The 14,259-nt window shown below is 38.4% G+C and overlaps 1 protein-coding gene across 6 annotated transcripts in view; it reads right to left on the reverse strand.

Moving 5' to 3' along the window:
* Positions 1-14,259, reverse strand: part of Sap130 (Sin3A associated protein 130) — a 72,312-nt gene that overhangs the window by 49,250 nt on the left and 8,803 nt on the right. For 5 of the 6 annotated variants that reach the window (XM_015479104.2, XM_048812156.1, XM_015479102.2 and 2 more), the window contains exons 3-7: positions 13,498-13,733; positions 12,632-12,790; positions 11,344-11,455; positions 9,163-9,287; positions 6,004-6,128 (exon numbers count right to left, since the gene is read on the reverse strand). In XM_015479104.2, coding sequence (XP_015334590.1) covers positions 6,004-6,128; positions 9,163-9,287; positions 11,344-11,455; positions 12,632-12,790; positions 13,498-13,733 — 757 coding nt within the window. The remainder of the gene's footprint in view (positions 1-6,003; positions 6,129-9,162; positions 9,288-11,343; positions 11,456-12,631; positions 12,791-13,497; positions 13,734-14,259) is intronic. The other variant, XM_015479103.2, reaches the window with a different exon arrangement.

Genomic DNA, 14,259 nt, shown 5'->3' on the forward strand with positions numbered 1-14,259 from the left:
GTACTTGATAGATGGGGGACAGAGGAGAGAGTAACTCCTTACTGCATGCCTTTTAATGCTTTTATATTTTGGAACCATGTAAATGTAAATGAGTGAAGGGGCTTGGGGTGGGGGGAAGCTGTAGTAGTATGTGACTCAGTAGTAGAACACTTGCCTAACAGGCACAAGACCTGGGTTATATCCAGTTGTGCAAAAGCATAGCACACATCATGTGTGATGAAGCACACCTGTAATTCCAGAGACGAGGGAGACTGGGTAGGAGGAGAGCAGGTTTGAAGCTAGCCTCAGCACCTTAGTGAGACTCTGTCTCAAAACAAAACAAAAGGGCTGGGGATGTAGCTCAGTAGTAAAGCATCCCTGGATTCAATCTGCAGTACCACACCAAAATATAAAATAAAACAAAATAAAAGAAATAAGGCACATACAATTATGTACAATACATGATACTTGAAAATAACAACTATTAAAGATTTATGTGTTTGCTATACTTTTTATTGTTAGAGGATACTCCTACTAATTAAAACTGTTTACCGTAAAAGTTGTCATTTTACATGGATAGCAGTCTCATACATCTAATGTTTACTGTTTCTTAACTGTATCAAGAGGTGATGCTGAGTGAGTGACCAATCATCTAGGTTTATGTCAATATACTCTGATGTTCGTACAATGATGAAATTGTTTAACAATGAGTTTCTAAGAGCATTTCCTCATTATTAAGCAATGCACGACCATATCATTACAAACATTCAACAGCATATACAAATATGAAAGAATAAGTTAGGAACCCTATATACTGATTTGGAGTCATCTCCAGAATGTACTGCTATATGGTAAGATTTTTGTATATAAGATGAAAAAAGCAAATAGTTACATTAATGTCTTTAAGGAAATAAGGTTTTTTTTTTGTTGTTGTTTTAGTGCAAGGAAAAAGATACACAAATATAAATTCTAAAAAAGCAAGAAAAAAATGTAATATTAAGTTTCTTTTTTTTTTTTTTTTAATATTTATTTTTTAGTTTTCGGCGGACACAACATCTTTGTATGTATGTGGTGCTGAGGATCGAACCCGGGCCACACGCATGCCAGGCGAGCGCGCTACCGCTTGAGCCACATCCCCAGCCCTTTAAGTTTCAATTGGAAATGCCACTCCAAAGAAAAAGCCTCAAAGCAATGACAACCCCAGAAGCAATGAGTACTCCTAGCATCCAGAACTTGGGTTCCAACTACTATTCTTCACCCAAAGGAACCAAGGGCTTGTAGAAATGGCTGATTTCAAGACAAAAGAAGTACTCAAAAACTACTGAGTAATCAAAAAGGACATTCAGGCCAGCTCAGAGGGGTTACCACAGCCAAATTCAAGGAACTGTGAGAAAAAGAAAGAGACTCTTAAGACACACTGAATAAATGTAACATCCATGAGTTCATGGTGTGACAACCTCAACTACCACAAAATAAGGTCACACAGATTAAGTCACTCAGCTACAAAATGCTCCTTAATCTGTTGGCTTAATCTTATATTTCTTCCAGTGATCAATTTTTTTTTAAGCACTCTGAAAGGCAACCCAAGTTATAGAGACCCAATTTCGTCACCTGACATTTACAGAAAATTTACAACTTGATTTCCAACAAGTGGACTTATGATCATCTTCTGATGTTCAGCTGAGTCCTTATCTGACTTTAGACTAAGGACAAGAGAACTATAGGTAGAGACTACTAGTTTGGTATTTTCTCCTCTCACAGAAAAAGAATTGAGTTTCCATTTTGACAAAATTAGGAGACACCTGAAATCTTAAACCTCAGAATGGACAGCAGAACTGGCAAAGGAACTGAAAACTAAACAGGAATCCAGGAGCAAAGGAACACAGAATTTCTAGAGTTATAATTTCAGGGATTAAAATCCATCAAAGTATAATTCTTTGAAGTAAGGAACATACTCTGACACAGGAAAGCAAATTCTTTTGTTTGTACCGCTGGGAACAGAGCTGGTAGTGAAGTAGAACATGGACCAATTCCAAGGGTTAAGAAGCAAAGAATATAAGGTTGAGCCAGGAATTGCATAGATAGATGAGTAAGACAGACAGTGTGCAATGAAACCCAGGAGAGAAGCTTTTCTGTTTTGAGTGGTCTATCTTCACTGGCAGGAGAGGTGGCCCCCCAAAACACAAACACAGGACATTAAGTCATTTAGGAACATTTCTCCTAACCCAGTACATAGCCCAGGCTACAGGAACCAATGACAAATAACTGATTCAAAATACACAAAATCTAATCAAAGATGAGAACTCAAAAGGGAACCAGGCAGATGAAAATTGTGCCAGGAATTTTAAAACTTAATGAAATAACTGCTTCTATGAAATGAAAATACAAAGATATAAAAGCACACTGGAAGTGATGACAAGACAACAAAAAGAGACAAAATAAATGAGTAGAATTCAAAAGAAACAAGACGATTGTTCAGCCACTTAAAGAATGAAGGCAAAATTAAGAGTAAAATATAAGAGAGCAGGCTGAAAATGCAGAAAGGGAATCACTGGCACAATTTAAAGAGAAAAAGTAGTCTAAAAGGATTAGATAAGAAAGGCATACAAAAAGTTTTCACATAACATAATTGCTCCTCTCCAATAGGTCAGAACAGAATGAATACATAAAACAATAATTCAAGGAAATTTTCTGTACAGTTTTATGTTACAGATTAAAAAGGCACACCATATTTCAAAACAAACCATACACAATAGTCACCACAAAACATATCTTAATAAAGTTGCTGAAACTCAAAGATAAGGACTCTTGGGCAAGCAAACAGAAAGATCAAGGTCTTTTTAGGGGTTAGAAAATAGATCAGGTTGGCTGCAGACTTCTCAACAGCATTACCCTGCTCTAGGGGTTAGGAAAAAATACCTGTAAAGTACTCAAGGAAAGTACATAGAAACAACAAAAAAAATTATAATAGTCAACCACCAGTTAAATAGTTAAGATGTAAAGACATCTGGGAAATGATTCTGAGCATGTGAAAATTTAAACTATCAGTCCTTTAAGATAAGGTCATTTAGGGACTGGGGTATGTGTAGTTCTGTGGTAGAGTGCATGCTTAGCATGTACGAGACCATGAATTTGATTCCTAGGAAACACACATAAACACACAAAAAAAGATCACTGCTTTTTGAAGAAAATAATAAAGAACATATATTATTTAACCAAGTTACAAATGAATAGAAAGAAAAAGCCAAAGAATTGGCATGCAGGATTGAATGTACTTAACATTCAATAAAACTTACCTTAAATTTTTCTGGAATTTTATTTCTTTTAGAAGTAAAATAGACTACTTCTTTTTGTATACCTGGAACCAATGTCATTACATTGGTTTATTTGGCCTTTGAGAATTGGTAGAATTTTACTCAACCACCTGGGCCTATTGCTTTTCTGGGAGACAATACTTTGTTCTATTTCTTCCATAAAAATTGGTATGTTTAAACTTGTTATCTACAGAATTCAGAGAACTAGATATTAGAAGCATGATAATTACAGATATAAGTAGAAAAAAAAATCAAATAATCATTAGGGTTTGTCTGTGTAATTTACTAACACATCTCCTGTACACACAGCAGTTCCTACAGTATTTGTTGTCTAAGGGAATAATGAACACTCATTTGGCAAAATTCAAGGTCCACTTTTTATTGAAGCACTCAATAAATGGGAGAAGATATTTTGATAACTCGTTTAAAAACAAAAACAAAAAAACCCCAACCCTAACTGGGCAATGGTACCTCTGGCCTACAGTCCCAAACTATTCAGGAGTCTAAGGCCAGAGGATCACCTGAGCCCAACTTTCAGACCAGCCTGGGCAACAAAGTGAAACCCCAGTTCAAAATAAATAATCCCCTAAAACTATTTTTAAATACACTTTTTTTTTGGTAGACGGACACAATACCTTTATTTAATTTAATTTTTTTAACTCTTTTTGTGGTGCTTCGGGTTGAACCCAGTGTTTCACATGTGCTAAGCATGCACTCTACCACTGAGCTGTAACTCCAGCCCTAAAACTAGTTTTTACCGTATTATCTACTCATGTATTTTGAATTTCATGACATCATCTGAACATAGTAACTTTTTAAAAAGTATATGTGAATATAAAACTAAAATGAACAAGTTGTCTATTTTATGTTGGGCAGTTGTGTGTCTTTAAAACTAAAACTGCATTTTTATGTACCACAAAATGAAGTATCCCTATTTTTTTGGAGGGAACTAATGATGAGGGAAGTTGAGAAACTTGCTTAATGTCAAACAGCTAGCAGGTGAGAGTGTTAAGGATTAAAGATAAACCCTAGGCATTATTCTTCATTTAAATGTTACTTTCTTCAGATCCTCCGTGGGCAGATTCAAGTAACCCAAAGCTTTAATTTTAGCCCACATGCTGATTCCTTCTAAACTCTTTATGTCCAGCACAGACATTTCTTTAAGTACCTGTTGACAAAAGCCACTTGATTGTTCCACAAACTCAATATTCCCAGTAGAACGAAAAGCTTCTGTGACCATCTCTCATCAACCAGATTTCATCTCTGGATGGCTCTATAAATCTCTTAATAGCACTACCTTCCCCTTTCAAATACCCAACCTGTACCCTCTGGACTTACAAGTCATCTTTAGCAAAAAAGTTACATCCTATGTCCTCAACCTTTCTCTGAATATACCCTTCCCTTTCTGCTTGAAGGAACCTTGGTTCTCCCCGGAGACTACTCCTGCCTTTCAGCCCTCTCCAGCAGGAGCTGTTTCTCTCATATCCCTGCTTCCCATCTAGACCATCTCCCTGGATCATCTCTTTGAGATCTTTCCCTGAACTCCAAACTCATCTATCAATATCTCCACTTGGGTATTTGGAAGTCATCACAACCTTAAAATGACACCAACTAAAGTCTGGAATTCATCTCTAAAACCATTCTTCCTCACTGTTCTCCATCTCAAATTAATGCACTTCTACCTTCTCAGGTGTAGAGGCCAACTAATACCAACATAATCTCCTCTTCTGGCACCCCCCACCCCATGTAATTCCTCAGAAATTCTTTTCACTTCCTCTTCTAGTATCAAACCATGTAATTCTACCTCCATAATCAACTCCAGTAGATTCTGCCTATATACCCTCCTGTATGATCTCTGCTTCCCAACTGTGCCACCTAACAGCCAAGGTGATCCAATTAAAACTTCAGATCATGACATGGCTCTGCTAAGGATTCCTATCACACCCAGCAAAGCCCAGATTCCTGGAGTGTTCATAAGGTCCTCTGTGATTTAGAATTCATGCTACCTGCTAAACTAATCTCTGCCCCTCTTCCTGACAGAGGCCTCCTTGACTACTCTTCATATGTGGCAAACATTTATATCTTAGGGTCCTTTGCACTAACAATTCCTGCTGCCTAGAATACTATTTCATATAGCTATAACTATATAGCTCTTTCTATTACAGCTTTTCTGCTCAAATATATTCTTATCAACAAAGTCCTCCTTGACCACCTTGTATGAAATAATAAGCCTCCTATGCCACCTCCCTCCCACTCCAAATGCTCTCACCTCTTTTCATTGCTGAAAAAAACAAAACAAAACATTACTTGTTGTACCTCTAGGAATAGAATCTCTACAAGGACAAATTTCTTCACCTGTTAATTGTTTTATGTAGTGTCTAGAACACTATATAAAAAGCATTTAAGCCAGGCACAGTGGCCCATGCCTGTAATTCCAGTTGCTCAGGAGGCTAAAGATGGAGGATTGCAAGTTTAAAGCCAGCCTTAGCAAAAGTGAAGTGTTAAGTAACACAGTAAGACCCTGTCTCTAAACAGAATACAAAACAGGGCTGGGGATGTGGCTCAGTAGTTGAGTGACCCTGAGTTCAATCCCCCACATTCCACCCCTCAAAAAAAAAAAAAGCACCTGAAACATTTACTGAATAAAGGAAAAAGAAAGGAAGCAGGGAGGATACCAGGATGGCCCCATCTTCACACCCCCCAAGTATACCTCAGTGCTGAATCAGTTGCATGTGCTGCTGTTGTAGTGATGACAGGAGACTGAGCTCTGGTGGCTGAAACAGTTGCAACCACAGCGGGAGGGATAGTATTGGAGGTGGTAACAGGTGGACGAGACTATTAAGAAGAAAAAAATACTTTATTTAAAACAAAAGGCAAAATAAAACATATTAAGTCAAACATTAAAAGTATAAAAATATAATTTGAAACGTGGCTGTTAGATGGCACAGTTGGGAAGCAGAGATTATACAGGAGGGTATATAGGCAGAATCTAGTACAGTTGATTATGGAGGTAGAATGACATGGTCTGATACTGGAAGAGGAAGTCAAAAGAATTTCTGAGGAATTACATGGGGGGGGGTGTGAGAAGAGGAGATTATGTTGGTATTAGCCTGTGCACCTATGCCCAAATGACAGTAAATTCTTACAGTCCAACTAAAGAATTCTTTTTCCAGATAGATTATTATAAGAACAAGAATCTTATTTTGGTTGGACAGCACATAAGTCCCTCCTTTCCAAATATGACTAGAGTGTCAAAATACTGCCTGACTCTGTACAAACTAGAATTTAACCCTTCATACCTGGAGTTCCTACAGTCTATTGAGAGTCCCGGTATAGACATTTTTTACCACTGCTAAACCAAGTGCCCTTCTCAGCTACTGTTAGCTTTCAGGTGAAGTTAGCATTCAAAAGGCAAACTCAGGTTAGAGCTCCAGCACTGCAAAACAATAGTAAACAGGGCCAGAGACGTGGCTCAGTGGCAGAGTGCTTGCCTAGCATGCAGGAGGCCTTGAGTTTCGCCCTAGCACTACAAAAACAAAAACAAAAAAACCAAATAGCAACAACAAAAAAACATAAACACAGGGTAACAGTATTCTGTGCTGGCAAGTCAGGTGCTCAAAGAAACAAAAAAGTCTTGATGCTTAGATGTTTCTTGGATGTTTTCATACAGGTACACAGCCCTCTAATCTACCACATCAATGTATAAAATCTTCATCTGATAAAAGAGCCTCACACTGGGATTCACAGTCATTCTTCTACTCACCTGAGTTCTGATTCAGCCCTCAACATCTTGATCCTGATGTCAAATCCCCAAACTTTGCCCATTCTTTTTGGTATCAAAGATTGAACCCAGGGGTGTATAAGCACTGAGCCACAGCCTTTTGTTATGTTTTATAAAGAGACAGGGTCTTGCTGAGTTGCTTAGGGCCTTGCTAAGTTGCTGAGGCTGGCTCTGAACTTGTAATCCCCTGCCTCAGCCTCCTGAACAGCTGGGAGTACAGATGTGCTCCAAGGGGCCAACACTCTGCCCATTCTTTATCCTTGCTTTTCAAAAACCTCAGTCTTTTATCTGCTGTTCCTACTGTGTACAGCTGCATATCTCACACTAGGGCTACTGCTCTACTTCCTCACTAGTGAGTTCCTAGTCTTGGCTCCCATACTTCTCTAATTTTTCATATATTCTATAGGTACTCCTGAATGCCAATGCCCTCCAACTGTGTTTTGCTGGGAAGGTCTTTTGTTTCACTGATTTCAGCACATAATCACTGCCACCACATTAATATATATTCATGAGTATTCCATACACCTTAATCTTGCACCAAAGACAGTAAAGTAATAAATTATTTTTTAAGTAATACCAGCATTATTAAAAAAAAAAAAAGAAGAAGAAGCTTTACATAATGGTCACACCCCACTTTAAAAAAAATTGGCATAAAATCTGTGATAATCATATACAATGAAATACGTAGTTTGAAAGTTTTAGGTAAAACATATACTACTCACTGTCCTAATCGGGACTCTGCTCTATTATATAAACACAACTATTTCACACACATTACCTCAATGATTTCTAAAAGCATTAGAATTTCCATCTCCTGTGTGTAATTCAGTTAAGATTAATCTTTCTGGGCTGGGGTTGTAGCTCAGTGGTAGAGCTCTTGGCTCACTTGTGTGAGGCACTGGGTTCAATCCTCAGCACTGTATAAAAATAAATTTCTTTAAAAAAGGTATTATGGGCTGGGGATGTGGCTCAAGTGGTAACGCGCTTACCTAGCATGTGTGATGCACTGGGTTCGATTTTCAGCACCACATAAAAATGAAATAAAGATATTATGTCCACCTAAATAAAAACTAAAAAAATAAATATTTTAAAAAAAGGTATTGTGTCTTAAAAAAAACTAATGAAAAAAATTAATCTTTCAAAGACTTTTTTTTTTTTAAAAGTTGTACATGGACATAATATTTTTATTTATTTATTTTTATGTGGTGCTGAGGATTGAACCCAGTAACTCACTAGTGATAAGCAAGCACTCTACCACTAAGCCACAATCCCAGCCTGACTTTTTTTTTTTTTGATTGGATATAACTGGTTACAAAAAAAAAAGTGGCTCTCACTGGGTGCAGCAGTGTATGCCTGTAATTCCAGTAGCTTGGGAGGCTGAGGCAGGAGGAGCACAAATTCAAAGCCAGCCTCAGCAAAAGTGAAGTGCTAAGCAACACAGTGAGACCCTGTCTCTAAAGAAAATACAAAATAGAGCTAGAGATGTAGCTCAGTGGTTGAGTGCCCTTGAGTTCAATCCCTGGTCACCCCCCCCACCCCGCGCAAGTGGCTTTCTACACAAAAATCAACGTTATATTTCCTTAGCATTCCCAATTTACAGATATATCATCTACACTATACTTTGGTAGTTCCAAGGCCATAGATTTCCTTGAAAAGAAGTTGAAAGGCACAGGCTATCTTCTCGGAAAACCATGTTTAATGTATAAAAATGTGCATAAAGCCTTTAGAGGTTCACTGACCTCTAGCAAAATTAAAATCCCTTTCAGGTCTAGCTACCCTTCATTACACACTATCACCATTATTCTCTTTCTTGACATTGTTTCATCTCCCTCTTCATTTCTCTGAATCCTCCCTACTACTTTCATCCCAACAAAAGGCCTTCCTTTATTACCTCTGTTCTATATTCCAACAACTCACATGACACTGTATATCCTTCAAACTTCCCTAAGTTTGGGAAGTGACAAGGTAGCACTAATTTTTTAAAAACTAGGTTAAAAGTCAATGAAGTCAAGGATTCTATCAGTGCCTGGCAGTGACTAACTTAGGCACTTAAATCTTGCAGGATAAGAAGCCCTGGCCCTGACGTACCTGGATTGGTTGGTGAATGATGTGCTGTACTGCTGGCTGGGCTGCAGCAGCATTTGGCAACTGTGAAGTCGGCCTCAGGACTGTGGTTACTTTAGAACTGGACATTACAGCTGCAGCAGCTGCACCTGAAAAAAAATTTTTTTATTAGTATTTAAATAGATCCAATTATATCCCTTAGGAAAATGACTTCTAAAACTCAAATAATGTTGGTATTTAGATGAAGTATGTTATACATACTTCCCATTCATCTTAAAGAAAATTAAGAAAAGGCCAGGCACAGTGCCTATGGTCCCAGCTACTCAGGAACCTGAGGCAGGAGGATCATTTGAGCCCAGGAGTTCCAGACTGGCCTGGGCAACACAGCAAGACATATAGTTTCAAAAATAACGAAAGAAAATTAAGAGGTTGTGGCTCCGAGGAAGAGCGCTCACCTAGCATGTGTGACACACTGAGTTTGATCCCCAGGACCACATAAAAACAAAATAAAGGTATTTAAAAAGAAAGAAAATTAAGAAAAGCTGTACTCGAGGGTTGAGATTTGTTTTGGTGGTAATTATAGGCAGATAGGGTGTGGCTAGAGGAGGTGGGTCACTGGGGGCATGCCTTCAGGGTACTTTTGACCCTGGTCTGCTTTGTTTCTCTGCTTCCTTGTGCCATGTCCTCAACAGCTCTCCCCAACCACACTCTTTCACTGCCTCACTAAGGGCCCAGAGCAATGGAGTTGGCTGTCTATGGGCTGATATCTCTGAAAGCTTGATAGCCAAATAAACTTCCTCCTCTAAAATTGATGTCAGGTCTTTTGGTCACAGCAATCAACAAGCAGACTAAAACAAGATTTAATAAGATAACACATACTGCTACTTCAAGGATATTTTTAAATGAAACTAGCTAGTGTCTTGTTTTGTTAATTCCAAGTACAAAACAAAATGAATAGCACAGTGTGGTGCTGCTATATACTTTCTGGCTAGCACTGAAACACTTTAACCACCAGACAGTGACACTTCACTTACCTACCACTGCCTTTGTTCCATTAATGCAGTTATCAACACTATGAAAAAGGCAGAGTATCTTAATGCGTTCATGAAAATAGTTCTGACCCTGTAGCCTCTTAAAAGGGCCTGTGAATATCACACGTTGGCAATCACTTGAGTTATGGTATGACTAAGCAAACCTGGTTTTTAATTTATTAGTCTGATTACAAGTTCAAAGCCAGCAACATCAAGGTGCTAAGCAACTCACTTGAGACCCTGTCTCTAAATAAAATACAAAAAAGGGCTAGGGATGTGGCTCAGTGGTTGAGTGCCCCCTGAGTTCAATCCATGGTACCCAAAAAAGAAAGAAAGAAAAAAAAATTGAGTGACCATTAACAGTATACTTTGAAAGAATTCAGAATTGGCCTGGAATGTAACTCAGTGGTACAGTGTTTGCCTAGCATGGGCAAGGACCTGAGTTTGATTTCTAGCTCAATATACACACACAACAAAAAGAGGGAGAAAAAAAAAAGAAAGAAATTTAATATTAATACTAGTGACTTATTTATGAAAAATGAATACCACATTCAGACTATCATAGCCTTCTGAGTTACTCAGAATAAAGAACAATTTTTAGACAATTAAAAATTCACCCATGAGAAGAAGACTACCACTAAATAGGGAAGAGAGGTGGGAGGGAAAAAGAGGGAGAAGGGGAGTATCACAGAAGATGGGAGGAGAACCTCATTGTTATACAGAATACATATATGATGTTGTAATGAGAAAAAGAAAAAAAAAAGTGTGTCACATTAGATTGGATAGAGAGAAAGGATGGGAGAGGAGGGGAGGAGTAGGGAGGATAGGAAGGGCAGCAGAATAGAATAGACAATATGATTGATGTAAGCACATTCCATGTATGTATTATATATCAAAATGCATTCTACTGTCATGTATGACTAAAAAAACAAATAGATAAAAATTAAAAAAAAAATAAAAGAAAAAAAATTCACACTAATTTTACACATACAGTTGTTCTAACCCAACTCTAAGAAGCACATCTTAGACCTCATTAAAAATGTATATTGCCTTAAGTTTACCTCTACTGTCCTGCAACTTAATATGCTGATTATGAATACATTTTTTGTAAGTATATCGTCAACCAAATGTGTATGTGCATTTCCAGAGTTTGAACAAAACATGCAGTCTTTACCTCGAGGTAAATGAGAAGCGCCAATGTGAAGAGGGGGGCCAGGAGCGTTGCTGCGGATAATGGACATCTGTACATTTGTGGTCATGATGTGATGCAGATTACTGGGATGTCCCTGAAAGAAATGGGATATAATATCATTTTCATGTACTTGGTCTTAGCTATTGCCTCTAGAAGTCAGTTGCCTTCAAATGTGGGTCAGGTTGTTCTTTTAGATAGTGGGTACCCCGAGGGAAAGGGCTGAGGACATTTAGCTTTATCTGTTTTAAGCACTGTATGGCATAATGATCTATGCCAACAGTCATGCCACAAGTGATCTGAGGCACCTTCAATTGTTTCAGGCCAGCTAGTTGCTAGACCCCAGTAACACATGACATATTCTACTGTCTCCTTTTCATCTGCAATATTAGCCTTTCATACTCGCTTTCTCTTTCTTGGCCAAAGGTTTAGTTTGTATATTCTCACTGTTTGCATGATTCTCTTTCCCTCATTCCTTATGCTATTGGGAATTTCCAAGTAAATGTCAGTTAGTACCCTACAGGTACTCCTCTACCCATTCTTTGGCTCACCCCTCAAATGTCCCAACTTCTGATATCAGTGCTTCTCAGATGGCAATTCTTAGACTTCTGGGAATACTTAGCAATATGACAAAAGTACAGCATCACAGGGAATTGTTTTGGAATATTAATTTTTCTTGAAACTATGAAAGGGAAGACTCCTGGGAACTAGTTTTTTTCATAGGTAGATAATTTAAAATATTTAATAAGTCAAATATATATATAAAGGGATAAGACTGCAACTTTTCAATAATTTGAAGAAAAACCAGGTAACTTCAATATAAATGTTCATAGCTGGAGGGGCTACCTGAGCAAACCTACCAGTATCCCAAGAGATACATATTTGCGCTCCTGAGAAAAACCTAGAGAAGCACTGCCCAACACTGCTGCTGTAAGGTGGTTCCCAATCCTTCAGAGCTATCTCTCTATAAGCAAGGACAACTAGACTCTGACCCTCAAGGACATGGACCATCCAAATTGGATTTGTATCTCACTGGGGCAGTGCCTAGCATATAGCAGCAGACGCTCAATAAATATGAGTTACACCACCACTACACACCCTGGCCTCTACTCCTATCCCTTCTCTCAAATCTACTATCTTCCCATTTGTAGACATCAGTGACTATTTACTTTTTTATTTAGGATAGTACCTAATGTACTGCTGGCATTCAATATATAATGATCAACAGTTTGGAATCTTAGTTTGAAAATCAGCAAATTAAGAGGAAAAAAACCTGTTGTCCACTGATTGTTGCCACAGGAATGGCTGAAGCTTGAGGGATGCTACTTTCCATGGTAACGGTAACCTGCCCTGGAACCTTGGGGGGAAGTGACAAGGTAGAAGGTGGAGCAGGAGCAATGGGACGGCTAGGCATGGTGGGCTTCGGGGGTGGCTGCAAACAGAAAACCACACAAAATATATCAATAGCCTTGTTCCAGTGATGCATTTTACTCTATAGTTAAAAGTACACAAATCAAACCCGGCGAGTGCCAGGAAAGATGCCATAAGCCTTATATGCTTTATCTGTCAGCATCACAGCTGTTCCACTGAAGTGCTAGCACTTTCATTTCAGAGAGGAGGAAATGTACAAAGCAAGGCTAAGTGACTTGCTCAGCATCACACAGACAGTAAAAAGTAGAACTGGGAATAAAGCCAGATCTATATGGCACACAGCCCATGCCCTTTCTTCTACACAGCACTGCCTCCCAAGTTTGGGCAAAAGTAAACAAAACTCTCAGTAACTGAAACATAATCGCAAGGAAATATATAAGGCAATATGCTAAAATACCTCCAAATTAGCCAGCTATTAAAATAAATCTTGGAGAAGAGTACTACCCCAAGATAAAAACTAACTAGCAAGCCCATAAATTAACATCAATGTCAAAATGAAAAACAGAAAAGATCCTGTGATTCCAATTGCCCATGCCTAGGTACTGCAGGCCGTGACTCTGAGTTACACAGAAGAGCTGAAATGGTAGGACAATGGAAAAAACACCAAAGCATGATTCTACGAAACAGCCCAAGATTTTGTTAAAATTGTTAAAAATATTTGCCACCATTAGAAGTGGTTCAATGTGAAATATTAAAGCTCTCCATTACCTTCATAAGTCCCTCCGAAAAAGGGAGTGGCACTGCTGGCGTCAGGTGTGCTGGCGGGGCTGTCACTGCAACAGGTGTGGCTGATGCGACAGCATGGTGTGTAGACAACATCTGCACCTGTGGATACGGCCTTACCACAACAGGCTCTTGCTTCTCTTCCCGGGACTGGAGGGAGCTGCTGGAACCCATGTGTTCCCTGGCACTGACTTCAGCATCTCGACCTGATTCATCGTTGACTAGGAAAGACATGAAGGCGAGAAAGTATGTCACAATTTTTCAACATTAACTAACACAGCAGAATGGATACAGTGGCACTTGCAGTTAAATTTCAGAGTTAACAAAGTGATCACATTCTTGGGAGCTTTCTTAAAAAGAAGGATTTAGGTGTTGGATTGTCTTGATAGACATCAGACCCAAGAGCCACAAGTGTGAAACATACCATTTATTCTGGATATTATGGTTTTCTCAAACCTACAAAGGGTTTGACAACCATTTAAAATAAGCTCAAATAGTTGAAAGTGCATTACAAGATATAAGACAATTTCATTTAAAATGCTTCAAAAAAACAAAACAAAACAAACAAACAAACAAAAAACCCTTACATTAAAAAGATGTTTAGGGGCTGGGGTTGTAGTTCAGTGATAGAGAGCTTGCCTGGCATGTGTGAGGCACTGAGTTTAATCCCCAACATATCACATTAAAAGCTAAATAAATAAAACAAAGGTATATTAAAAAAAAAAAAAAAAAAAAAAAAAAAAAAAA

The sequence above is a fragment of the Marmota marmota genome, unplaced genomic scaffold, assembly GCF_001458135.2.
Source record: "Marmota marmota marmota unplaced genomic scaffold, marMar, whole genome shotgun sequence".
Classification (NCBI taxonomy): Eukaryota; Metazoa; Chordata; class Mammalia; order Rodentia; family Sciuridae; genus Marmota; species Marmota marmota.